This window comes from Solea senegalensis, linkage group LG12, assembly GCF_019176455.1.
Source record: "Solea senegalensis isolate Sse05_10M linkage group LG12, IFAPA_SoseM_1, whole genome shotgun sequence".
In the NCBI taxonomy this organism is placed as follows: domain Eukaryota; kingdom Metazoa; phylum Chordata; class Actinopteri; order Pleuronectiformes; family Soleidae; genus Solea; species Solea senegalensis.
The window spans coordinates 11,489,370-11,516,924 of NC_058032.1; the positions used below are offsets into that span (position 1 = coordinate 11,489,370).

General features: G+C 36.7%; 3 protein-coding genes across 10 annotated transcripts; all 3 read right to left on the reverse strand.

The window, feature by feature from the left end:
* Positions 1–545: 545 nt before the first annotated feature.
* LOC122778438 lies at positions 546–27,376 on the reverse strand. 4 transcript variants are annotated; one of them, XM_044040342.1, is made up of 7 exons: positions 27,254–27,376; positions 9,697–9,763; positions 8,211–8,525; positions 7,826–8,086; positions 7,542–7,733; positions 1,117–1,221; positions 546–969 (listed from the first exon to the last, which is right to left on the reverse strand). In XM_044040342.1, the coding sequence occupies exons 2-7, from the start codon at positions 9,743–9,745 to the stop codon at positions 785–787; spliced, it is 1,107 nt and encodes a 368-aa protein (XP_043896277.1). In that variant the 5' UTR covers positions 9,746–9,763; positions 27,254–27,376; the 3' UTR covers positions 546–784. The 4 variants fall into 4 exon arrangements, with proteins under 4 accessions (XP_043896277.1, XP_043896278.1, XP_043896276.1 ...); XM_044040343.1 differs by having other exon boundaries at positions 9,697–9,750; positions 27,241–27,376; XM_044040341.1 differs by lacking the exons at positions 7,542–7,733; positions 7,826–8,086; positions 8,211–8,525; positions 9,697–9,763; positions 27,254–27,376 and adding exons at positions 1,343–1,543; positions 1,636–1,896; positions 2,031–2,345; positions 4,382–4,577.
* LOC122778444 lies at positions 10,021–13,680 on the reverse strand. The gene is made up of 4 exons (XM_044040355.1): positions 12,596–13,680; positions 11,770–12,144; positions 11,457–11,555; positions 10,021–11,282 (listed from the first exon to the last, which is right to left on the reverse strand). The coding sequence occupies exons 1-4, from the start codon at positions 12,642–12,644 to the stop codon at positions 11,167–11,169; spliced, it is 639 nt and encodes a 212-aa protein (XP_043896290.1). The 5' UTR covers positions 12,645–13,680; the 3' UTR covers positions 10,021–11,166.
* Positions 16,564–27,247, reverse strand: LOC122778440. 5 transcript variants are annotated; one of them, XR_006361431.1, is made up of 6 exons: positions 27,187–27,247; positions 25,927–26,241; positions 25,532–25,792; positions 25,235–25,439; positions 17,026–17,247; positions 16,564–16,825 (listed from the first exon to the last, which is right to left on the reverse strand). XR_006361431.1 is itself a non-coding variant. In XM_044040349.1 (6 exons), exons 1-6 carry the CDS (start codon positions 27,233–27,235, stop codon positions 16,710–16,712), a joined length of 954 nt encoding a protein of 317 aa, XP_043896284.1. In that variant the 5' UTR covers positions 27,236–27,247; the 3' UTR covers positions 16,564–16,709. The 5 variants fall into 5 exon arrangements, 4 of the variants coding, with proteins under 4 accessions (XP_043896284.1, XP_043896282.1, XP_043896285.1 ...); XM_044040349.1 differs by having other exon boundaries at positions 17,026–17,130; positions 25,332–25,439; XM_044040347.1 differs by having other exon boundaries at positions 17,026–17,130; positions 25,239–25,439.
* Positions 27,377–27,555: the final 179 nt, after the last annotated feature.

Here is a 27,555-nt window from a genome sequence, read left to right on the forward strand (position 1 = left end):
ACCGGGTTCAAAGTTTTTATTTGCCACAAGCTCAAACAATAAAACCTGTGAATCTTGAATGTGCAGATGAGTCACTAATGACTTGCGGGAATCATCTTGATCGCGTCCTCCCTGAACTCAGTCGCAGACAAATAGCTGCAACCTTTAAGCTAAGAGCTTTTTCCTTTAACCACAACAGATGTTGTATATCCACACTATTTCCCCGTCACACTTTAAATTTAGAAAAGAATAAAATCAGAATTATTAAAGTGACACAGTCAGACTGAAGCTTCTAATTTTCAACCTGACAAAACTAACAGGTTGTTTTAACAAAAATAAAAACTTGAATTACACTTTGTTCCTCACAAACGTCTCATTATTTTAGTGAAGGAGAAAAACAGTGTGAACGACTTCTGCCTTTCAAAAAATCTATGTTGCTAATTCACAGTTTTAAGTAATAATAGAAGTCCCTAAGTTGTGCAAACCCTAAATAAACCTTGTGGTAAGACTGCAAAGTTCACACATAAAGAAAAGCAGTTCTTAATAAAAAATTCTTGAATCATGAGTCATGAGAACAAATTCTTGTCAAAAGCAAATTTACATTTCTCTTATCTTCACACATACACACACGACTCGGTCCTCAATTAATCCCACCATGTATGTCTTACATTTACATTAAATTAAAAGATGATTGACCAACATAAATGCCCTGATGGCACACAGAGACATGACTTTACAGTTTTTTAACAAGGATTTCAAAATGCTTATACGAAAACAAGAATGTGTTAAATTAATGCAACTGTCCTCATTGATTCTTGACAACCACCTCAGCATAGACACAGTCGTCTGTACTTCGTTCAACAGCCCGCTGAGGTCGCTCTGAAATCCTGACTTGTCCGTACTCCACCTCCCCCTCGTCCCTCTGCTGTATGTGCCTCCTCTGCACAACCCTGACATCTGAATAGGTTAATTCCTGTTCATCCTCTTCCTCTGCAGAGTGGAAAGTAGTAGCATAGTCACATTCTATTAGATATCAGATGACTAAAGAAATTGGTTCCTTCTTTGAAGCTATAGACCACAGAGACAGCTTAATATATATATATAGATATATATATATATTATTATTATTATTTTTACCTTTGGCACTTTTTTTCTTTTTCTTCTGAACACAAATGACAGATACACCAAGCACTAAGAGAAGTACCAGTGCTGAAAGTACACCAGCCATCACTGGCAAATACTCTGTAAAAGACAAGACAGAGTGAAATCAGTGACACATCACATGTTTTTATGGAGAAAGAAAGAAGAAAAATGATAAAACAACTCATGGACCCACTGCATTAAAGGAGGGTTTTTCACTTACTAATGAACCATGGGTCATCACCTCTGGAGGGAGTCACAGTTTGATTGGAGGATGTGATATTATTGGAGAGTGTGACTGACTCTGTCCTCTTACCAGCAGTAGTGTCTGTGACCGTGGTGGGCTCAACACACAGTGTGTTAGTGGCTGCAAACACCCACTGTGATACGTGCGTCCCATTGGATAAGGTGCAGTTGATGAAAACTACGGAAAGATTTAGATCAACATGACTGATGCACAGAGTCATCATGGTCTTCACTGGCAACATCAGCATCTTGTCACATGTTCCCACTCACCACAGGTCGGTATCCTCATGTCTTTGGAGATGCTACTGACGTGATTACTGACTGAGCAGACCAGGAGTCCTGACACGTTCTGTCTCAGAACGATGATGTCAGTGTCCTTATTTCCAGAGAGGAGCTCATCCTGTGTCAGTGTGTGTCCATCCAGAGTCCAACTGTACTGAGGACTGTCCCCCCCTCCCTCAGTGGTGCAGGACATCCTCATCTCTCCCTGGGACAAACAGTCATTCACCAACGTGACAGAGGAGAAGGGAGCTGAAGGAGAAAACACTTGGATGATTCTGTGTGAGATTCACTGAAATATATGAGATTTATCTGTCAATATAATTATGAGCTCTATAAGGCTTTTTCATATTAATAAATTCAACAGCAAGGAAACAGTTATTTACCTTGAATGGACAAGTTTAGAGTCCGATTCTCTACTACGACTGCATCTGAATCTTGAATTTCAAGTGAATATTTGTCACTGTCACTTTTCTGCAGATTATTGATTCTTAATATTCCATTACTGGGATCAAAGGATAATTGGTTTTTCATCACTTCAATAGAAAGTGCTTTATTTTTCCAGCGCAAAATTCTTGTTTTGTTTTTCTGGAAAGTAAATCTTGGTGGGATTGTGTCCATCAGCCGAATGAACACAGTTCCTCCCACAGCTCCATAACACTGAGCTCCATCCTGTCTGCCATCACAGTGGGTCTCCACACCTGAGAAGAAGAAAAAAAAGATTTTCACAGAAAACAAATGCACCACAAAACAAACAAAAAAGTATTTGCAATATTTTTTTTACTAGACTGGACATGAAGCACAAATATCAACCTAATGGGTTTACCAATCAGTTGTGCATTGACTTCATATATGAGTACAGTTTTCATTTATCCCTATTTGTATTAATATAGTCAGTGTGGACAGATTATCATTGGACCCAGTTTTTTAGTATACTAGATAATGCTATTAGAGCACTATATATCTATCTAATATATATATATAGATAGGTATATATATATATATATATATATATATATATATATATATATATATATATATATATACATATATCCCTTAAACCCCACTTTTCCTCTCTGGCATTTCAAAATCATATTTATGTATTTACATAATTTTGCATGCAACCTCCTTCTGTACAACACTTTGGTTGTACAGCTGTCGTTTAAAAGGTGCTATGGAAATACAGTTTGAGTTGCGTTGAGAGTTGAGATGCAGTGCCCTATAAGATGCCCTTTAATAAGAGTCCATCTTATCAAAAAGGGCGCTGTTATGAAGTTCCCTACTGTCCCTACATGACAGTGTCCCAAAGGGTGTCCTTAGAGGAAATGACATTCAGTTCCGTTATGACCCCAGGTTCATGGCTTCCTTTTCCTTGTATGTGCCTACATGTGAGTATGAGATGGGTTGTAGATGCGCATGTTTGATTGAATGACATGAGTGAGTGTCTTGTTGGATCCTGGGAGCCGATTGTTCCTGCACAGGAGGTTCCAGTATGACAGGCCATATCTTCTGCACTGGACTGTTTGTTTATATAAAATATAAACCTTTAAAATGGTGTTTCTCCACCACTACAGTTGCAGCAAAACGGCTCTATTGGGTTTCTTTCTGCTTCTCCATTAGTGATAGAACCTGGTACCTTAATATATGTAGTCTTAATAATGTTTTGGAGTGTCTGAGAGCGTGTGTGCACTTTTACATTGTATTAGGTAGATGAGAATTAGGTCTTATATATTGGTATTTATACTCCCTTATATTGTCATTTTTACTGTACATGTGTTACTCTTTTATTTTGAAAAGCCCAGCCAGGGACAGGAGTTGCAAACTAGCCAAGCCGTGCCACAACTGTATAGTGAAAAAGCGCCACTAGTGTGCTTCTGGGGGTTTCTTGAAAGTCGGGAAGAGGGAGTCTGAGGCTGTATAGAAAATGCCCATCTCTGTGATAGAAATGAATTAAACAGTAAAGTGTGGAGGTCCATATAAAGGTCCACATGCTTCAGTTCCCAGGGCTGGGCTGCCCTTAGCCCCAGTTCGCACATTCGACATGCCTGCCTTAAGCGTATCAGTGGTAGATGCCCTTTTACTTTCCACCCCTGCCCTTCCAAATGTCTGTGTGTGCCACTGTCAGTTGGTAAGATTTTTTTCTTGTAAACAAAGGCTTTTTTCCATTTTAACATGAAAAGCATTATTGCATTGACGGATGAATCCCACTTCACTGCGTCAGTGTCTGGGTGCTGGCACCGGCTCTCTGTAACACAGTCATGAACGACTAGGACATGTGAATATAAGCATTGTTTTTCCTGCAACAAGTCAAAACGTGAACAAAAAAATCTTGTTCCTTCAGTTGAATTCTCTCAGTGGATGGAAAAACATGCTTTTGAATTTAGTATGTATGCTCATATCAAACTGTGGCAGAGATTACAACTATTCCCCTGCACAATGCATAAAAGAGATTATTTAGATTTCAGATTTTAAATAACTATGACCCTCATTTGTTTTGAAGTTGTTTTCTGGAATGGGAAGACATATATGAGATCATTTGATGGTGAATTCATTCAGGGTTATGTTAATAAATGTGAGAATTGTAAATGATAAAAAACCTTCCACAACAAAAAGGATAATAATAACAGTAAAAGCAATAATAAGAAGGAATGATTACACATGATTGGACTGCTCCGAAACATAGATGCATGATAAATATGACATGACAAAGATAAATGCAAGTGTGGAAAAGGCTCACTGTAAGAGACTCCGAGCAGCATCAGCAACAGTGTAATCACAGCCTCCATGTCCTTCCACTGCTCAGCCTCAAGTTTAATCCAGTTTGCAGCTTTCACATGTGCATCCTTGTTGGAGCAGCCTCAGATGAGACTGTGTGAAAACTTCGATCAAAGTGGATGATTGTGTATTCATCTCTTTTTTTTCAGTGGGCAAAGAGGCAAGCAGGAAGTGAAATAATTTTCACTTCCCCTTTAACCTTTAAAAAGAAAGGCCTTGGGGTGTGTGTGTGTGTGTGTGTGTGTGTGTGTGTGCGAGAGAGAGAGAGAGAGAGAGAATGAGACAGAGGGAAACTTACCTTCTTCTTACTGAAAGAGGATTTAAGACGTACTATTTTAAGATGTCCAGTTTTCCCTGAATTAACATTTTCAAAATAGAAACACTGATGTCCATTGGTGTCTATTTGTGTCTCTCCACCTCATCGTCCTGAACAGCGGGGGAATATTTCTCTTCTCTGAACATATAATATCAGCGTGAATGTCCATTTCAAGCTCTCAAAATAAGCAGGAAGTCAGACAGACAGACAGACAGACATATGTTCCTTATATGTGTAGTTGCATGAGCCAGGTCAGCACTGGAGAGGCCACCATTTTGGCTCAATATGCTTACTACAGTAGTCGAGCATCTTTTTGTGTGTGTTCATGTTAACTTCAATGCAACTTTAGGTGGTGTTTCAGAGTGTGTTTCTTCTCTGAGTGGGCATAACCTACGAGGGATTTGCATTGGGGTTTTGGTGCAGAATAATGTACAATTTAAAAAAATAAATCTCTATTATAAGGTGAAAAAAGGACAGAGACAAGTGACTGACTGTGGGACAAAAAAAAGTAATATTCTGGTTTATAGTTTAACACCAGACAATTATAATTTTCAATGTTTTTGTGTAGATGATGGTTCATATTATTTTGGTTTAAGTTATATTTGTTGTCACTGCCTCATTTAAAATATAGTAGATTATTGTGTTTTTCTGGTTACTTCAGCTTTGACTAAAGCATAGTCGTTGTATTGTGTCGCCCTCCACTGGTGACTCAATTTAAATACACGAGAGGAACTGAAACTTATTTCTAGAATAATTATGTTTTTCACTCCCATAACAGACACTACTGTTGTGTAATAGTCATTCTGCATTTATTATGTTTTTTTATTCTTGGTTTTTTTGTATTGTTGTGGTCTTATTTTCTTGTTGTTAGCCATTCCTATTTCAGAGTTGTTTTTTTTAAAATTAACTTTAACAATATTTTATAATATTTCTGCTCTCAGATAGATTTCCATATACTACAGCATTTCCTCTGACATTCAGTTTGTCTTGTATTTATCTGGTGTGTTCAATTGCCTATTAAAATGTATTTACAATCTTCTGTATTTGTAAAAGAAAAGGATATTTATTTGTTTATGATGTGTATCACTTTATTTGATCTTTGTTTCTCACGTTCTCCACACACAGTGTACTGGACTGTAACATCTCTGTAACGCAGCAGAGGTAAAAATGAGGTCATTCTTGTATGACTAAACAGGTATTTTACCTAAAGTGATGGATGTCATTTCTCACACATTACAGTACCTCACTGCTAAAGAAAAAGAAGCACAACACCAAAACAACTCATTTAAAGTGATTTCCTGTTTTTGATACAGTAAGAAAGTAAAAAAGGTACTTTTTTTTTTACAAATACTTATATATGACAATTCCTGTTCAGTTTAAATTCAAGTTTCATTTATCATATTGCATGACTAAATTTGGATTTATATAGTTCTTTACAGCAACTATATAAGTAAAACCAATATGGAAATCAATAACTATGATGTACAACGTTGACATCATGCACACATTTAGCATTTAGCAATCTTTTTTACTGTAATTTCAATTGTTGTAATGTGACAAAGTACAAATACGGTGTTACTGTACTCAAGTACAAGAATCACATATCTGTACTTTACTTTGTTGTTTATAGTTCTAGCAACTTTAACTTTTACTCCACTACATTTCCTTGAACTATCTTTGTTACTTGTCACTACCAAATAAAATCAGAAGAAGAACAGTTTTTATGGTCTGTATTTATACGAGCTTTGCTTGTCTTGATGAGCTGCTTTACACTACAGTTCTGACTTTCAGCCATTCACACATCTTTCATATCCATTCACACACTCCAACATGGGGTTAAGTGTCTTGCTCAAGGACACATATAGACTAGCAGAGCCAGGAACTGAGCCAGGAAAAGCTCTGATATTGAGCTGCTAAAACATCGACATAAAAGGCAGAAGAAGCTTTGACTTAAAAAAGACATTTTGCTTTAAAAAACTTTTTCACACCCTCAAAGACACATGAGTCATCACAGAGAGAGAAGCAAAATAAAATGTTAATCTGCTAAGTTTCTCATTTCGACCATGCAGACAGAATTCTCCGGGTCTTCAGCTCTCCTGGATTTCTTTTTCTTCCAAGCAAAATAGACCGTGATGCCAATTAATAAAAGAACTGCCACAGCTGCTCGCAAACCACATATGAGGTGATCTGTTTTAATAAAGAAACACAAAAAATTGTGTCATATTAAGGGCTGCGACAGAGAAGTTGTTTTTTAATAGAACATATACACTAACACGACCAGTGTTTTCATAAAGATGGACACAGAAAAATGATAATACAACTCATGGACCCACTGCATTTACCCTTAAATGTACCTATAGCCACATTTTCTTAGTTTTTGGCTTTTAATTTCTAGAATGTTTTATTCTTTTTTCATGCATATTGTTAAAAATGTATGCCAGGTTGTGCATTTTTCAGTGTTCTCAATGTTTTTTCATGTAGTTTTCTTATTTTTAGTCAATTGTAAACAAGGTTAACTAAAATACTCACACTAACACACCTATGGACAAACATGTCTTGATCAAAACCCATTCAAATCACCATTTTTGATGCATCATGACAAAAACTTTAACTAGGGGTTAAAACATTTTCATATTTCATATGTATGATTGATGGTTTGAATCGTATATTGAAAATAATTCATTTATTGTGTTTTCTGGACCAGAAAATGAAGGCGCATTAAGGTGGTTTAAAACAATTAAAAAAAATGCAATTTTTATAGCTTTTCTGAAGGCGCATCTAAGGGTTATAGGGAGTTTCCACTTACTAATGAACCACGGGTCATCACCTCTGGAGGGAGTCACAGTTTGATTGGAGGATGTGATATTATTGGAGGGTGTGACTGACTCTGTCCTCTTACCAGCAGTAGGTGGCTCACCACAGAGCGTGTTAGTGGCTGCAAACATCCACTGTGATACGTGCGTCCCATTGGATAAGGTGCAGTTGATGAAGATGAAACCTAAGGAAAGATTTAGATCAACATGACTGATGCACAGAGTCATCATGGTCTTCACTGGCAACATGGGCATCTTGTCACATGTTCCCACTCACCACAGGTCGGTATCCTCATGTCTTTGGAGATGCTACTGACGTGATTACTGACTGAGCAGACCAGGAGTCCTGACACGTTCTGTCTCAGAACGATGATGTCAGTGTCCTTATTTCCAAAGAGGAGCTCATCCTGTGTCAGTGTGTGTCCATCCAGAGTCCAACTGTACTGAGGACTGTCCCCCCCTCCGTCAGTGGTGCAGGACATCCTCATCTCTCCCTGGGACAAACAGTCATTCACCAACGTGACAGAGGAGAAGGGAGCTGAAGGAGAAAACACTCGGATAATTCTGTTTGAGATAAACTGAGATATTATAAATAATAATAATAATAATAACAATAATAATAATAATTAATAAATTAAACAGCAGGGAAACGGGTTATTTACCTTGAATGGACAAGTGTAGAGCCTGATTCTCTATCTCAGCTCCACGTGAATTTTGAATTTGAAGTGAATATTTGTCACTGTCATTTTTGTGCAGATTATTGATTCTTAATGTTCCATTACTGAGATAAAAGAAGAATCTGTTTGTCATCACATTAGTAGAAAGTGCTTTATTTTTCCAGCGCAAAATTGGTGTTTTGCTGGTCTGGAAAATAAATTTTGATGGGATTGTGTCCATCAGCCGAATGAACACAGTTCCTCCCACAGCTCCATAACACTGAGCTCCATCCTGTCTGCCATCACAGTGGGTCTCCACACCTGGACATTTTTGAAGCACAAGTTAGAAACAATTCTCTTCTCTTTTTTTCATAGAGAGAATAACACTGACCTTGAGGCTGACAATGTAACTAATGGAGGAAATGTATGCTCCATGTGTCTTAAGATTTCAATCATGAAACAATTAAATGTTCAAAAGTTTGTTGTCGATGTTTTTGTCAAACTATCAAAAGGAGGTTTTGGGATATGGGGTGCCGTTCATAAAGCAGCACATGCTGAAAAGATCTTCAACATTTTGTCACATTTAGCTTCAAACAATGTTTGAAAAAGTGGTGGGAATTTTTGAAAGTCACTTTTTAGCACATTTACAACAATATTTGTTAACTTAGAAATGTATCAAATAGTGAAATCTAAATATTAAATGTTACACCTAAATGTTAAATCTAAATATAAATGCTAAATCTAAAACAAAATGTAATTGCTAAATATAAAACTTTCGGGTGAAACTAAATATTTAGCTAATATGCTGTTTTACTTCAATTCACACTGCCGGTAACAGGAAGTACCAAAATAAAAGCTCGAGGAGGTCAGCTTGTTAAACACAAGTATCTAATGCCAGAGACGTCTGAGCCAATGGATCATTTCACAGGACAGGCAAGGTAACGCTGCTCTGTGCCGGCCACGGAGTCGAGTTGATCACCTCCGACAAAGTTGCTGCCAAAATGAACACGTCATATCTTAATACACAAACCACATTTTTGAATTCTAAATAATGTTGAAGTTCGTTTCAGCATGTGCTGCTCCACAAACAGCACCCCATACACTCCTGCTCGCCCTTCATATTTCCTGATTCTGATTAGAGATCTTTTCAAGTGAAATCATTTGCAAAGCACTTCAAATCTGTTTACGGTATAATCTTTAATCTAGGTTTAAAGGCCTTGTTATAGAAAACTGCAACAAAGTTTCTGCATTGTGTGTGTGTTATGCATTGTTTCAGTGAAGTAAATATTATAGTAAATATTTTCAGTGAACTGTCTTGGCCAGGCCATAAAAGTGATTTATGACTTATGATCTGTGAAATTTATTTTATCAGTTCCTTCTGCCCAAGTTATTCTGTGGCCTGGTTCAGTGTGGCTATCGTTTGTAACTAATTCTGGAGAAATGTGAAACACAAATCAAATATTAATGCTAATGAAATAATGAAAAAGCTCACCATGAGCCATTCTGAGTAGCATCACCAACAGTCCAAACACAGCTTCCATGTTTCCTCAGTGTTCAGCCTTCAGCTTTCAGACAGACTCGTTCACCCCAAAGGCAAAAATGCACACATCACACTGACCACTCTGATACAAGGGAATTAAAAGAAACTCTGAAATAACTTCTTTTTTTATATCACTCGGAGGAAGCCGTGGTCGGAACTGAGAAGACTAAAAGTAACAGGTGAACACACACAGCATTTTAAACAAGTTATTATGTAATACTGCTGTTATTCACTGCATTCAATTGAAACGTGAAATTCAAGAGAATCCATTGCAACTTCATTGTAAAATCTTTTAATGTTAGCTGGGTAGGTTCATATACAAAATGTGTGCTTGTATGCACTTATAGTCAATTATAATGTTGTACAATTTGTATAGAAAGTTTACATAGATCTGCCCTTACACTCGACAATAGATGAAAAACAACGGTAAACAAGTAAACGTGTAAATGTGCATAGATCAGTGGACAATCGGTGAAACAGAGGGTCCAAGATGTAAGTCAAGACAGTTACAGTTAACCATAACACCTGTGGTTTTCCTGCCGTGTCATGTCAATAGCTTCTGCGCAAAAAACCCATTGAGGGCTCATGTGTGCACAGTATTAAATCATCATTCAATCAAAGCAAGATGTCCACATGATGAGACACCTATTATCACAGATAGAAGTTTTATACTGATTAACTTAAAGCTTGCTCAGGAAACTACTTATTATTGAAATCAGCTGCCTCTATAGCTGAAAATATCCACCCCAAAACATACATTTACCTTTGACAGTTAATATAAAATAAGATATTGTTACTTAACTAGGAGTACAGTATATATACAGAGTTTCTGTGTGGGTGTGTGTATGAGAGAGAGTGTAAAACCAAAACGCAGCTTAATTCTAGTCACGTTAGTAACGGAGAAAAACTATGTGAACAACTATGGCTTTTAAAAAATCCTCTGCTGCTAATTCACAGTTTTAAGTAATAATAGAATGTCTTCATTTAAGTTAGTTTGCACATAAGCCGTGAAAACCTTAAATATTAGTTCTCTACCAGAAAATGATCGCCATGAAATGATGAACCATGATAAACCATTTGGTAAGACTGCAAAGATCTTAAATAATGGGGGAAAAAGATTTCTTGTTAAATGCAAATTTACATTTCTCTTATCTTCACACATACACACACGACTCAATCCTCAATTAATCCCTCCACATTGGTTTTACATTTACAGTAAATTAAAAGATGATTGACCAACATAAATGCCCTGATGGCACACAGAGACATGACTTTACAGATTTTTAACAAGGATTTCAAACATTGCTTAAACATTAAGGGGGACACGAAAAGATAAGAAATTAATGCAACTGATCGCTGATTCTTGACAACCACCTGAGCATAGACACAGTCGTCTGTAGTTCGTTCAACAGCCCGCTGAGGTCACTCTGAAATCCTGACTTGTCCGTACTCCACCTCCCCCTCGTCCCTCTGCTGTATGTGCCTCCTCTGCACAACCCTGACATCTGTATAGGTTAATTCCTCTTCATCCTCTTCCTCTGCAGAGTGGAAAGTAGTAGCATAGTCACATTCTATTAGATATCACATGACTAAAGAAATTGGTTTCGTTTTTGAAGCGTTAGACCACAGACACAGCTTAATATATATATATACATATATCTATACATATATAGATATATAGATATATATATCATTATTATTATTATTTTTACCTTTGGCACTAGTTTTTTTTTTTCTTCTGAAGACAAATACACCAAGCACTAAGAGAAGTACCAGTGCTGAAAGTACACCAGCCATCACTGGCAAATACTCTGTAAAAGACAAGACAGAGTGAAATCAGTGACACATCACATGTTTTTATGGAGAAAGAAAGAAGAACAATGATAAAACAACTCATGGACCCACTGCATTAAAGGAGGGTTTTTCACTTACTAATGAACCACGGGTCATCGCCTCCAGAGGGAGTCACAGTTTGACTGGATGATGTGATATTATTGGAGAGTGTGACTGACTCTGTCCTCTTACCAGCAGTAGTGTCTGTGACCGTGGTGGGCTCAACATTCAGTGTGTTAGTGGCTGCAAACACTTGAATGGACAAGTGTAGAGCCCGATTCTCTACCATCACTCCATTTGAATTTTGAATTTCAAGTAAATATTTGTCACTGTCATTTTTGTGCAGATTACTGATTCTAAATGTTCCATTACTGGGATCAAAGGAGGATCTGTTTTTTAACACATAAATAGAAACTGTTTTATTTTTCCAGCGCAAAATTCTTGTTCTGCTTTTCTGCAAAGTAAATCTTGGTGGGATTATGTCCATCAGCCGAATGAACACAGTTCCTCCCACAGCTCCATAACACTGAGCTCCATCCTGTCTGCCATCACAGTGGGTCTCCACACCTGAAAAGAAGAAAAAAATGGTTTTCACAGAAAACTAAATACACCACAAAACAAACAAACAAAAAGTATTTGTTGAATGTGGAAACACATGCTGTTGGATTTAGTATGTATGATCATATCAAACTCTGGCAGAGATTACAACTATTCCAAGGAGGCCAAAATGTATCTAATATTCTGCACAATGCTTAAGAGAGATTATTTAGACTTCAGATTTTAAATTATTATCACCCTCATTTGTTTTTAACTTTGTTTTCTGGTAGGTGAAGATATGAGATCATTTGATGGTGAATTAATTCAGGGTTATTAAATGTGAGAACTGTAAATGATTAAAAACTATCCATAACCAAAAAAATAACAGTAAAGGCAAGAATAAGAAGGAATGATTACGCATGATTGGATTGCTCCAAAACATAGATATAGAAATACAAGTGTGGGGGGAAATAAAGCTCACCGTGAGCGACTCCGAGCAGCATCAGCAACAGTCCAAACACAGCTTCCATGTCCTTCCACTGCTCAGCCTCCAGTTTGATCCAGTTTGCAGCTTTCACATGTGTGTCCAGATTCTTACTAAACTGATCCTTTCAGCTCCATAAAACCAGAACAAGTACGGCGGGAACAACTGAAGTGTCTTTATGAAGTTTTATTACACACACACAGTTAGGTTGTACACCGACAAATCCTACAAGTTCTGATGATTAGTAGTTAGACAGAGGTTAACATAACAAAGGGGCTTTGATAGCAAAGCTGTGATGACAAACTGCACTTTAATGACGACAGTGCTTTGATAGTGTCATAGATAATAGATAACATAGATAACAACTGTGCTTTGATTACGAACAGCGCATGCGCCAAACACACAGACTGGAGGTTATCTTAATCCTAATATCTATCACATATAACAATAAATAGAGTAATAGTTTGGCCTGTTGGAAAGTTCTACATTGTGCATGCTTGTTATGAGCATGTGTGAAAACTTAGATCAAAGTGGACGATCGTGCATTCATCTCTTTTTTTCAGTGGGCAAAAAGGCAAGCAGGAAGTGGTGGGGTAGCACAGTGGTGAACACCAGTCCTCCGTGTGAAGAGACATCATGGTCACAAGTTATTATTCAAGTGGAATAATTTTCACTTCCATTAACCTTTACAAAGTAAGAGAGAGAGAGATGATGAAACTGCCTTTCTTACTGGGAGAAGATTTTTAGATATACTATTTTAAAATGTCCAGTTCTCCCTGAATTAACATTTACAAAATAGAAACAATGATGTCCAGGTGTCTATTTGTGTCTCTGTACCTCATCGTCCAGAACAGTGGGTGAATATTGCTCTTCTCTGAACATATAATATCAGAGTAAATGTCCATTATGTCCAGGTCAGCACTACAGAGGCCACCATTTTGCACCGCTATGCTTACAACAACCCACAAGGGACAAACTAAACAGTTTTGAGATTTAACGCTAACTGAAGGCGACATATATTCCAACACACTTGAAAGGGAAGGGTGAGGTGAGAGATATTCTGCTGCATGAATTTTACACACTGTACCTTTAAACTGTCACGTTTTGTATTTTATTATTTTGTTTAAATTACACACAGTAGTCGAGCATCTTTTTGTGTGTGTTCATTTAACTTCACAGCAACTTTAGGTGGTGTTTCAGAGGATCACCACGGGATTTTATTTAGCTGGTTACTTCCAACAAGCCACTGTTTTTGTGTAGATGTTGGTTCATATCATTTTGGTTTAAGTTATATCTGTTGTCACTGCCTCATTTAAAATATAGTAGATTATTTTATCTAGCTGGTTACTTCAGCTTGGACTGAAGCATAGTAGTTGTATTATGTCGCCCTCCACTGGTGACTCAATTTAAATACACAAGAGGAACTGACACTTATTTCTAGAATAATTACGTTTTTCACTGCCACATCAGACACTACTGTTGTGTAATGTCACATCTGCAATTATCATAGTCATTCTGCATTTATTATGGTTGTTATTCTTGGGGGTGTTGTTACAGCATTTCCTCTGACATTAATACAATCTTCTGTATCTTTAAAAGAAAAGGATATGTATTTGTTTATGCTGTGTATCATATTATTTGATCATTGTTTCCCCTGAGAGTTTTTCATGTTCTCCACACACAGTTTCACTGAACCATAACATCTCTGTAACCCAGCAGAGTTAAGAATGAGGTTATTCTTGTATGACTAAGCAGGTATTTTACCTAAAGTGACGGATGTCATTTGTATAGAATGTTTGTATATGTAAACGTGTAAATGTGCATAGATCAGTGGACACTCGGTAAAACAGAGGGTCCATTTTGACATGTTTTAGCAGGAAGTTGTAACTGATGGCGGCTCTGATCAGTTAATGTAAGTCAAGACAGTTACAGTTAACCATAACACCTGTGGTTTTCCTGCCGTGTCATGTCAATAGCTTCTGTGCAAAGAAGCCCTTGAGGTCTCATGTGTGCACAGTATTAAATCATCATTCAGTCAAAGCAAGATATCCACATGATGAGACACCTATGATCATAGATACACCTTTAATTTATAATTAAGGTTTAACACTGATTAACTTAAAGCTTGCTCAGAATATGACTTATTATTGAAATCAGCTGAAAATATCCACTGTAAGACAGTGAGACCACACCCTGTAGACACTAGACAAAACGTCATCACTCTGTATATTCTGCTCTTTGATTTAATTAATCAACTAGGTGCAAACCTCATCAGTGGGGAAGGTCCCACCACTCTGAAGTGTAAACATTGTCTTGTTTGAAGTGTGTCTCAGTGCAGGAAGTAGACAAGTCAAGGTGGCTCAATTGTCATGTGAAAAGACCCCATGGTGAGTTAAAGGTCCCCAGAAGGAAATAGCCTTCCTGAGTAAATCACAATGGATATGTAAAAGTAAAGTGTCTGTATTCTGGTGGGATAGCTTGGATATAAGGGACAGAGCTCCCAGTGATCGGGGAGTTTGGTCTGCTTAACAGAAGCTCCCACACATCAACTGTGTGTCATACAACTTCTTGGCTGTATTTTTCTACCACTGGACATTTCAATAAACTGGTATGTTAACCCTTCATTTCTAATATTGCCTTGTTGAGACTTTTTGTTCTTAATAGTTAAGAATCTGTTATTGGAGATTCATTTAGTCTAGTTATATGGTGAGATTTAACACTCATACCCTCCACCTCTGAGTTGAATAGAAAAGATTGAGTAACATGTCCTGTAAACTGTTGTGTTACATTTCTGACCTCTGAGTACTTCAACCCAGGTGTCTCGGCTATTCTTCCATGTTCAACAAGGGCTATACCCTTCACCTCTGAGTTGAATAGAAAAGATTGAGTATTATGTCCTGTAAACTGTTGTGTTACATTTCTGACCTCTGAATACTTCAACCTAGGCATTAGGGCTAATCTTCTATGTGGAAAAAGGTCACTGAGTGTTTTTTATAATAGAAACCATCCCTGAACTAGACCAGTGTCAGATTTCTTGACAATAGGATTGAATTCTTAAAGGGTTTACATTTTAAATGATTGGTTAACTTTAATTCCCACAATATTTAAAAGTAAAGTTAATTATTGTTTAAATGGAGTCAGATTGAATAATTATTTACTATACTTTACTTTACTTTGGAAAACCTCTTGCTAACGCCGGAAAGACGGAATACTTTTTGGGGAGAGATTGTTACTTGGTAGTAGATATTTCCTCCCTTACACCACCCCAAAACACATGTTTAACTTTGAAAGTTAATATATAATGAGCAATTGTTACTTAACTATGAGAGTATGTAGGTATACATATATATACATACATACATACACATACACATATACATATATATATATATATATATATATATTTATACATACACATATACATATATATACATATATATATATATATATATATATATGTATATATACATACAGTATATATACATCTATATGTATGTATATATACATACAGTATACATATATCTATACATCTATATGTATGTGTGTGTGTATGAGAGTGAAACACCAAAACGCAGCCTGATTACAGTCACGTTAGTAACGGAGAAAAACTATGTGAACAACTATGGCTTTTAAAAAATCCTCTGCTGCTAATTCACAGTTTTAAGTAATAATAGAATGTCTCCATTTAAGTTAGTTTGCACATAAGCCGTGAAAACCTTAAATATTAGTTCTCTACCAGAAAATGATCGCCATGAAATGATGAACCATGATAAACCATTTGGTAAGACTGCAAAGTTCTTAAATAATGGGAAAAAATTCTTGTTTAAAGCAAATTTACATTTCTCTTATCTTCACACATACACACACGACTCAATCCTCAACTAATCCCTCCACATTGGTTTTACATTTACAGTAAATTAAAAGATGATTGACCAACATAAATGCCCTGATGGCACACAGAGACATGACTTTACAGCTTTTTAATAAGGATTTTAAAATGCTTATACGAAAACAAGAATGTGTTAAATTAATGCAACTGTCCTTGTTGATTCTTGACAACCACCTCAGCATAGACACAGTCGTCTGTAGTTCGTTCAACAGCCCGCTGAGGTCACTCTGAAATCCTGACTTGTCCGTACTCCACCTCCCCCTCGTCCCTCTGCTGTATGTGCCTCCTCTGCACAACCCTGACATCTGAATAGGTTAATTCCTGTTCATCCTCTTCCTCTGCAGAGTGGAAAGTAGTAGCATAGTCACATTCTATTAGATATCACATGACTAAAGAAATTGGTTCCTTCTTTGAAGCTATAGACCACAGAGACAGCTTAATATATATATGTATATATATCTATATATAGATATATATATATCTATATATAGATATATATAGATATATATATATATATCATTATTATTATTATTTGTACCTTTGGCACTTGTTTTCTTTTTCTTCTGAACACAAATGACAGATACACCAAGCACTAAGAGAAGTACCAGTGCTGAAAGTACACCAGCCATCACTGGCAAATACTCTGTAAAAGACAAGACAGAGTGAAATCAGTGACACATCACATGTTTTTATGGAGAAAGAAAGAAGAAAAATGATAAAACAACTCATGGACCCACTGCATTAAAGGAGGGTTTTTCACATGCTCATTAACCACGGGTCACCACCTTCAGAGGGAGTCCCAGTTTGACTGGAGGATGTGATATTATTGGAGGGTGTGACTGACTCTGTCCTCTTACCAGCAGTAGTGTCTGTGACTGTGGTGGGCTCAACACACAGTGTGTTAGTGGCTGCAAACTGTGATACATGCGTCCCATTGGATAAGGTGCAGTTGATGAAACCTACAGAAAGATTTAGATCAACATGACTGATGCACAGAGGCATCATGGTCTTCACTGGCAACATCAGCATCTTGTCACATGTTCCCACTCACCACAGGTCGGTATCCTCATGTCTTTGGAGATGCTACTGACGTGATTACTGACTGAGCAGACCAGGAGTCCTGACACGTTCTGTCTCAGAACGATGATGTCAGTGTCCTTATTTCCAGAGAGGAGCTCATCCTGTGTCAGTGTGTGTCCATCCAGAGTCCAACTGTACTGAGGACTGTCCCCCCCTCCGTCAGTGGTGCAGGACATCCTCATCTCTCCCTGGGACAAACAGTCATTCACCAACGTGACAGAGGACAAGGGAGCTGAAGGAGAAAACACTGTATGAGATTTACTGAAATATATGAGATTTATCTGTCAATATAATTATGAGCTATATAAGGCTTTTTCATATTAATAAATTCAACAGCAAGGAAACAGTTATTTACCTTGAATGGACAAGTTTAGAGTCCGATTCTCTACTGCAGCTCCATTTGAATCTTGAATTTCAAGTGAATATTTGTCACTGTCACTTTTCTGCAGATTATTGATTCTTAATGTTCCATTACTGGGATCAAAGGTTAATCTTTTTTTCATCACTTCAATAGAAAGTGTTTTATTTTTCCAGCGCAAAATTCTTGTTTTGCTTTTCTGGAAAGTAAATCTTGGTGGGATTGTGTCCATCAGCTTAATGAACACAGTTCCTCCCACAGCTTCATAACACTGAGCTCCATCCTGTCTGCCATCACAGTGGGTCTCCACACCTGAGAAGAAGATTTTCACAGAAAAGTAAATACACTACAAAACAAACAAACAAAGTATTTGCAATATTTTTTTTACCAGACTGGTTATGAAGTGCACATTTCAGCCTAATAGAGTAATAATGGATTAACCAAATCAGTTGTTCTGCTGCTGAACCAGTAGCAGAATGTGCATTGACTTCATACATGAGCACATTTTTCATTTATCGCTATTTTTATTAATACAGTCAGTGTGGACAGGTTATGATATCTTTCAGGATATCATATATATATACACTTATATGTATATATATGTGTATATATATATATATATATATATATATATATATATATATATATATATATATATATATATATATATATATATATATATATATATATATATATATATATATATATATATATATATATATATATATATATATATATATATATATATATATATATACATATATACACATATATATATATAGAAGAAATTATAAGATATAATAATAAAAGATACAAAATAATACTGAGTCACAAAACACGAACGAAAGTTCCCCCTGGAATAGTGAAAATGTGAGGAAGTGGCTGTCATTCATCTGCAGCAAAACAAAATATAAATTCATAGCACTGTTTTTTGTTTCTAAAGGATTGGCTTTCTAGTGGAGAAAAGTGATTCCAACCTTCAGTCCTGTCTAAGGAACCTCAGTGTCATTTTTGACAGCCATTTTAAATTTGACACGCAGATCAGTGCTGTTGTGAAAACAAGCTTACAAGCTAAGCCTATTTTTCTCAGATGGACCTTGAAAAGGTTATCCATGCCTTTGTTACATCTAGATTAGATGATTGTAACTCCCTGTATGTTGGCTTGGACCAATCCTCTCTCAATCACCTTCAGCTCATTCAAAACACTGCTGCTCGACTTCTCTCCGGCAATAAAAGCACGACCACATCACACCAGTCTTAGCTTCCCTCCACTGGCTCCCGGTCTTTTTTTGTACTGATGTAAACTAATTGTTTTTAAAGCCCTCAATGGTATGGCCCCGCTGTATCTTTCTGAGCTCCTGTGTCACCACACTCCAACCAGAGACTTAAAGCATACTAGTGGTAGATGTCCTTTTACTTTTGTCTGTGTACGCCACTGTCTGACTGGTAAGATCTTTTCTTGTAAACAAAATCTTGTTCCTTCAGTTTTAGAAGATTACAACTATTCCCAGGACGCCAAAATATTTCTAATATTCTGCACAATGCATAAGAGAGATTATTTTATTTTAAAACATTTAAATAATTATGACCCTCATTTGTTTTTAACTTAACTTGGTGAATTAATTCAGGGTTATTAAATGTGAGAACTGTAAATGATAAAAACCTTCCGTAACAAAAATGCAAGTGTGGAAAAAACTCACCAACTCCGAGCAGCATTAGCAACAGTCCAAACACAGCTTCCATGTCCTTCCACTGCTCAGTCTCAGCGTGTGTGACAACTTTGATCAAAGTGGTTGATCGTGTATTCAGCTCTTTTTTTCAGTGCGCAAAGAGGCAAGCAGGAAGTGAAATAATTGTCCACTCCCCTTTAATCTTTAAAAATAAGGCCTTGGTATGTCTGTGTGCGCCCGCACGTGTACGTGTACGTGTACGTGTGACAGATGGAGAGAGACTGAGACAGTGGGAAACTGCCCTTTTTCTTTCTGAAAGAGGATTAAGGATGTAATATTTTAAGATGTCCAGTTTTCCTTGAATTTACAGTACATTTACAAAATAGAAACATTGATGTCCAGGTGTTTATTTGTGTCTCTCCACCTCATCGTCCTGAACAGTGGGTGAATATTTCTCTTCTCTGAACATATAATATCAGAATGAATGTCCATTTCAAGCTCTCAAAATAAGCAGGAAGTCAGACAGACAGATGTTCCTTATATTTGTTGTTGCATGAGCCAGGTCAGCACTACAGAGGCCACCATTTTGGCTCAATATGCTTACAACAACACACAAGGGATAAACTAAACTATTTTATGATTGAATGCTGAAACTGAAGGCGACATAGGTTCTTGGAAGGGAAGGGTGAGGTGAGAGATATTCAGCTGCATTTTACACACTGTACCTTTAAACTGTCAAATATTGGATTATTATTTTTGTTTAAATTACACGCAGTAGTCGAGCATTTGTTTGTGCGTGTTCATTTTAACTTCACAGCAACTTGAGTAATACTGTATTGTGAATACAGTATGTACGTGTTTTCTGTATTTTAAATTAAATTGTTAACAGTTTTCGTTCAGTCTTGTGAAAGAGATTCCTGTCTCAGTGGACTTCCTGGTTGCGTTAAATAAAGCAGTCACTTGTGTTTCTTCTCTGAGTGGGCATAACCTGCAATGAATTTAGAATAATGTACAATTTTAAGTTTAAATTAAGTTATTCCTATTTTAAGGTGAAAAAAGGACAGTAACAGCAAAGTGATATTCTGGTTTATATGGTTCATATCATTTTGGTTTAAGTTATATCTGTTGTCACTGCCTCATTTAAAATATAGTAGATTATTTTATCTAGCTGGTTACTTCAGCTTGGCCTGAAGCATAGTAGTTGTATTATGTCGCCCTCCACTGGTGACTCAATTTAAATACACGAGAGGAACTGACACTTATTTCTAGAATAATTACGTTTTTCACTGCCACATCAGACACTACCATTGTGTAACGTCACATCTGCACTTTTCATAGTGATTCTGCATTTATTATGGTTTTTGCTCTTGTTTTTTTTTATTATTATTATTATTATTATTCTGGTCTTATTTTCCTGTTAGGCATGCCTATTTCAGAGTTTGTTTGTTTTTAAATTAGTTTTAAAGATATTTTATAATATTTCTGCTCTCTGATAGATTTCCATATACTGGAATATAAAACCAAAGATACACCATTCAACACAAAGCAAAACCACTTATAATAATAATAATCATGGTGTCTTCAAGTAAAAATGCCAAAATGGAAACTGCTTGGTCATTATGACATTAAATTCAAAGCCTTTTGGTTTTGTAACAAAAACAAAACAAAAAAAAAAGCAAGCAGATTACTCTAAAGACAGAACTTTGGCACACATAGGGCAGAAAAACACGAAAGGGTTATGCCTGAACATTGCTGGTACAGAACAATATTATCTATACAATTACTTAGAAAACAGTCACATATAGCTGCTGTAATAACACCATGTGAAACAGAAAGAAGTGAACATCTCAGACCTTCCCTTGTGCAGTAAAGTTACTTGTGCAGTTGGTTTTTCAAGACCTGCACCTATGCAGACATTCTGTTTCCATCCAAATCCAGCAATGCTTTTTGGACAAACTCAAAAGTGTATCGTAGGTCTTTTGGATAGCTTAGATTTAAGCTGTAGATCAGGCTAAACAGGAGTGCACACCCATTCGCAAAATACCTGAGACCCTGTAGCACTTCAACTCCCTCTGTAATGGTACCGACATCCTCAAGTGGATCAGTGTCCGCTGCTCCCTCAAGCCGAATGACGTAGACTCCTATCATCAGTTCATTAATTTCTCTCTTTGCACCGGGATCAAGATCCTAAATGTGGAAGAATGATAAAAAAAAATGCTGAAGTTTTGAATGCATAACTATATTAAATGTCACATCAAAATATTTATATAAACCCCAAAGTGTTGTCTTGATGTTTTGTCTACCATTCCAAACCCTAGGCAGCTCAATTGACATGATTTAAGACAAAATGTCAAATAGCCATTAAAAAATATAGGAATATTTGTTATTGTTAATATTTGCAGAACTATATTTTATTATTTAACCATCCTCATCTCCGCAGGTAAATTTTGACTCAGAATTTTTATCATTTCACTCTCTTGTCAGCGAGATAATTTGTTTTAATAATTTGTAAATGTTTGCTATTTTCCACTGGAAGGGAAGTGGAAGTGCAAAACTTGAGATGAGTTGCAAGAGTCAACTGAAAGTTTAATTTGGGAGCAAATTTTAACCTGTGATATCCCCCCATATACAAATTGCATATTGTATAAAGCAAAAATATTTTTCTCCCCCCGAAATTTAAATACATGTGCATGGAATGTCTTAATTTGTAATGCTTAAGTAATTGGTACCTTGTAGATAGAGTTTCAGCACATTGCTTGCATCTCCACATTCATAACCTAAAGAAAAACAGACATGAAAAAAGATTATTGGTCATTCATTTGTAAAGTTCTTAAACATGATAACACCTTATGTCAGATCTTAAAAAATATGTATATTGCTATTAAAATGACTGTATCCAGCTATTACATTTATTGAGATATTTGTCAGGTACTAAACTCACCTCTAATGTTAAGCCGCTGTCCTGGCATCCATCAACCAACACGCTCTACAAATCTGAAATTCACAGTTGTGCACAGCTTTGAAGTTCCTTGCTTTTTAAGAATGTACAAAACCTACACAAATGCAAATGAAAACAAAATAATGGTTAACCAAGTCACTAATTTTAGATGAGCAAAAGTGGAGAGCTAAGATGGAGTCAAGTTAGCAAAATATTTATGTTTTTCATCTTACCATAGCCTATACCATCAGTCCAAAGTCAAAAATACTCATCAACTGGTATAAAATAAGCATATTTGTGTTTGTCATTTTTGATTTAGTCATTAACTTACCTGGATATTGATGGATGGCCGTGGATTATGAAGAAATCCAAGACGTGTGGCAGAACAGCAGAGTACAAGTCCAGAAAATGGTGCCTTCAGCCTTGTTCTTACTGAGCATGTGCAAGTACCTGTGGGAAACGCCCTCCTAGGCCTGATGTACATCTTAATTAACTTGCTGACATAAATTACGCTTATTATTGTTTGTTAATTACAACAAACAAAAGTTAAGTGCATGCTTTTTGGGGCCACACGGTGGTGTAGTGGTTAGCACTCTCGCCTTGCAACGAGAAGACCCGAGTTCGAGCCCCGGTTGGAACAAGGGCCTTTTTGCATGGAGTTTGCATGTTCTTCCCGTGTGTGCGTGGGTTCTCTCCGTGTTCTCCAGCTTCCTCCCACAGTCCAAAAACATGCAGTGTGGGGATTAGGTAAATTGGACACTCTAAATTGACCATAGGAGTGAGTGTGAGAGTGAATGGTTGTTTGTCTCTAGCTGTGTGGCCCTGCGATGGACACCCTGGGGGGGGCCACCAGAGGGCCCCCCCCCCGTGACCCTCTGGTGGAGGATAAAGTGGTAGATGATGACTGACTGACATGCTATTTGACATTCCTTATTTGAATCCAAAACACAATGATTCAATAATTTCAGTTGAAATAACTATTTAATGCAAAACAACACCTGAGTTTCATTTCTTTGAGTGCAGCAGAGGTAAAAATTAGGTCATTCTTGTATGACTAAACAGGTATTTTACCTAAAGTGACGGATGTCATTTCTCACACATTACAGTACCTCACAGCTAGATTTAAAAGAAGCACAACACAAAAACAACTCATTTCAAATGATTTCCTCTTTTTAATTCTGTAAAGGCTAAAAATACAATTCCTGTTAAGTTAAGACCTTTAATGTATCATATTGCATCACTAAATTTGGATTTATACAGTTTTAACTTTACAGCAACTATAGGAAACCAATATAAAAACACCTGAGAGTTGACAACATGCACACATTTAGCATTTAGCAATCTTTGTACTGTAATTTCAATTCACAGGCAGTGTTGTAATGTCACAAAGTACAAATACTTGCCGGTACTTTACTTTGTTGTTTATATCAACTTAGTAACTTCTACTCCAGTACATTTCCTAAATAAATTGTGTACTTTTACTCCACTACATTTCCTTGAACTATCTTTGTTACTTGTCACCACCAAATAAAATCAGAAGAAGAGCAGTTGGTATGGTCTGTATTTATACAAGCTTTGCTTGTCTTGATGAGCTGCTTTACACTACAGTTTTGCCTTTCAGCCATTCACACATCTTTCATATCCATTCACACACTCCAACATGGGGTTAAGTGTCTTGCTCAAGGACACATATAGACTAGCAGAGCCAGGAACTGAGCCAGGAAAAGCTCTGATATTGAGCTGCTAAAACATCGACATAAAAGGCAGAAGAAGCTTTGACTTAAAAAAGACATTTTGCTTTAAAAAACTTTTTCACACCCTCAAAGACACATGAGTCATCACAGAGAGAGAAGCAAAATAAAATGTTAATCTGCTAAGTTTCTCATTTCGACCATGCAGACAGAATTCTCCGGGTCTTCAGCTCTCCTGGATTTCTTTTTCTTCCAAGCAAAATAGACCGTGATGCCAATTAATAAAAGAACTGCCACAGCTGCTCGCAAACCACATATGAGGTGATCTGTTTTAATAAAGAAACACAAAAAAATAAGACCAGAATATACAGAGTGATGACGTTTCATCTATTGTCTCCAGGGTGTGGTCTCACTGTCTTACACTATAGACACATTTTCTTAGTTTTTGGCTTTTAATTTCTAGAATATTTTATCCTTTTGTCATGCATATTGTTAAACAATATATGCCAGGTTGTGCATTTTTGTATTATTTTTTTTATTAGTCAATTGTAAACAAGGTTAACTAAAATACTCACACTAACACACCTACGGACAAACATGTCCTCATCAAAACTCGTTCAAATCACCATTTTTGATGCATCATGACAAAAACTTTAACTAGGGGTTAAACATTTTCATATTTGATCATACATATCAAATATGAAAATGTTTAACCCCTAGTTAAAGTTTTTGTTGATGGTTTAACAAATAAAGAATAAAAAAAATAATAATTATACAATTTTGGTGTTCTAGGTGTGTTAATGTGAGTATTTTGAAAATATAAGTACATTGAAAATAATTCATTTATTGTGTTTTTTAGACCATAAAATGAAGGTGCATCATGAAAAAAAATGATGTTGGTTTAAAACAATGAATATATATATATATACATATATATATATATATATATACATATGTATATATATTTGGCTTTTTTGAAGGCGCATCTAAGGGTTAAAGGGTGTTTTCACTTACTAATGAACCACGGGTCATCACCTCTGGAGGGAGTCACAGTTTGATTGGAGGATGTGATATTATTGGAGAGTGTGACTGACTCTGTCCTCTTACCAGCAGTAGTGTCTGTGACCGTGGTGGGCTCAACACACAGTGTGTTAGTGGCTGCAAACACCCACTGTGATACGTGCGTCCCATTGGATAAGGTGCAGTTGATGAAAACTACGGAAAGATTTAGATCAACATGACTGATGCACAGAGTCATCATGGTCTTCACTGGCAACATCAGCATCTTGTCACATGTTCCCACTCACCACAGGTCGGTATCCTCATGTCTTTGGAGATGCTACTGACGTGATTACTGACTGAGCAGACCAGGAGTCCTGACACGTTCTGTCTCAGAACGATGATGTCAGTGTCCTTATTTCCAGAGAGGAGCTCATCCTGTGTCAGTGTGTGTCCATCCAGAGTCCAACTGTACTGAGGACTGTCCCCCCCTCCCTCAGTGGTGCAGGACATCCTCATCTCTCCCTGGGACAAACAGTCATTCACCAACGTGACAGAGGAGAAGGGAGCTGAAGGAGAAAACACTCGGATGATTCTGTGTGAGATTCACTGAAATATATGAGATTTATCTGTCAATATAATTATGAGCTCTATAAGGCTTTTTCATATTAATAAATTCAACAGCAAGGAAACAGTTATTTACCTTGAATGGACAAGTTTAGAGTCCGATGCTCTACTGAAGCTCCATTTGAATCTTGAATTTGAAGTGAATATTTGTCACTGTCACTTTTCTGCAGATTATTGATTATTAATATTCCATTACTGGGATCAAAGGATAATTGGTTTTTCATCCCTTCAATAGAAACTCCATTATTTTTCCAGCGCAAAATTCTTGTTTTGCTTTTATCAAACGCTAATCTTGGTGGGATTGTGTCCATCAGCCGAATGAACACAGTTCCTCCCACAGCTCCATAACACTGAGCTGCATCCTGTCTGCCATCACAGTGGGTCTCCACACCTGGATATTTTTGAGGCACAAGTTAGAAACAATTCTCTTAGAATAAGAACTCTAGAATCTCTAGAATAACACTGACAATGAGGCTTCGTAAAACCTAGAAAACTATTCTTGTCAGTCATCATTTTTGTCAAGTGTAAACTGAATATTACACAGGTCTGTTTCCTGTTCCTTGGGAAGGATTTGTCACTTATGTGTAATCATCTTACTGGGTGTGACTTCCTGGTGGTGTTGATTCAGTCTCTTCATATCACTGTGTAAAAACTGTGCGTATTCAGACGATGTTTGCCTGTTTGATGCTTTATCTGTGAGTGTCTCTTTTTTTTTTTGGACAATAAAACACATCAAAACTCCTGCTTCTTCGTTTGTGATCATTACACACCTACATCTTCAACACGTTAGTGCTGTGGTTGTTATTCTGCACCACCCCTGCTCGCCCTTCGTACTTCCTGATTGTGATCAGAGATGTTTATGCAGAGCACTTCAAAGCTGTGTATAATCTTTAATCTAGGTTTAAAGACCTTGTCATAGAATATTACATTTTTCACTAAAGTTTCTGCATTCTGTATGTGTTATGCACTATTTTCTCAGATCTATAAAAGATTAAATAAACAAAACAAATAAACTCCAAATCTTGGTGTGTAGAATTCATGCCACAAAAACAAACTATTAAGACCACTCATTCATTCAGGTTGTTACATCAGAACATTGCATTGGCAAATGCCCACAGATTTAGCTAACTCGACTTGCGTCATTTTCGTTTATACATGCATGGTCCATGGATGTGACACTAATCCCTAAAATGCTTGCTCCTCTTCACACTGTAGAATTTATTTTATCAGTTCCTTCTGTGGCCTGGTTCAGTGTGGCTATCGTTTTTAACAAATTATGGAGAAACATGAAACACAAATCAAAAATTAATGATAATGAAATAATGAAAAAGCTCACCATGAGCCATTCTGAGTAGCATCACCAACAGTCCAAACACAGCTTCCATGTTTCCTCAGTGTTCAGCCTTCAGCTTTCAAAGGCAAAGGCAAAAATGCACACATCACACTGACCACTCTGACACAAGGGAATAGAGGAAACTCTGAAATAACTATTCTTTTTATTGTATATCACTCAGAGGAGGAAGCCGTGGCCGGAGCTGTGAAGACTAAAAGTAATAGGTGAACACACACAGCATTAATTCAAGAGAATCCAATGCAACTTCATGGTAAAATCTTTTAATGTTAGCTGGGTAGGTTCATATACAAAATGTGTGCTTGTATGCGCTTATAGTCAAGTCTCCGGTTTATTGTCAGATCACTTCAGGTC

What these genes read in the sequence shown, in the direction of transcription:
- LOC122778438 (XM_044040341.1), bottom strand. Translation starts at nt 4,430, where the DNA reads ATGGAGGCTGTGATTACACTGTTGCTGATGCTGCTCGGAGTCTCTTAC. An exon ending in CATGAGGATACCGACCTGTG is followed by an intron (nt 1,544 to 1,635) that starts GTGAGTGGGAAC and finishes ATCTTTCCGTAG; the next exon opens with TTTTCATCAACTGCACCTTA. An exon ending in AAAGAAAAAAAGTGCCAAAG is followed by an intron (nt 970 to 1,116) that starts GTAAAAATAATA and finishes TCCACTCTGCAG; the next exon opens with AGGAAGAGGATGAACAGGAA.
- LOC122778444 (XM_044040355.1), bottom strand. Translation starts at nt 12,644, where the DNA reads ATGGAAGCTGTGTTTGGACTGTTGCTGATGCTGCTCGGAGTCGCTCAC. An exon ending in GCTGCTCGGAGTCGCTCACG is followed by an intron (nt 12,145 to 12,595) that starts GTGAGCTTTATT and finishes TCTTCTTTTCAG; the next exon opens with GTGTGGAGACCCACTGTGAT. An exon ending in GGTCACAGACACTACTGCTG is followed by an intron (nt 11,556 to 11,769) that starts GTAAGAGGACAG and finishes TGTCTTTTACAG; the next exon opens with AGTATTTGCCAGTGATGGCT.
- LOC122778440 (XM_044040347.1), bottom strand. Translation starts at nt 27,235, where the DNA reads ATGGAAGCTGTGTTTGGACTGTTGGTGATGCTACTCAGAATGGCTCAT. An exon ending in TGATGACCCGTGGTTCATTA is followed by an intron (nt 17,131 to 25,238) that starts GTAAGTGAAAAC and finishes TGTCTTTTACAG; the next exon opens with AGTATTTGCCAGTGATGGCT. An exon ending in AAAGAAAACAAGTGCCAAAG is followed by an intron (nt 16,826 to 17,025) that starts GTACAAATAATA and finishes TCCACTCTGCAG; the next exon opens with AGGAAGAGGATGAACAGGAA.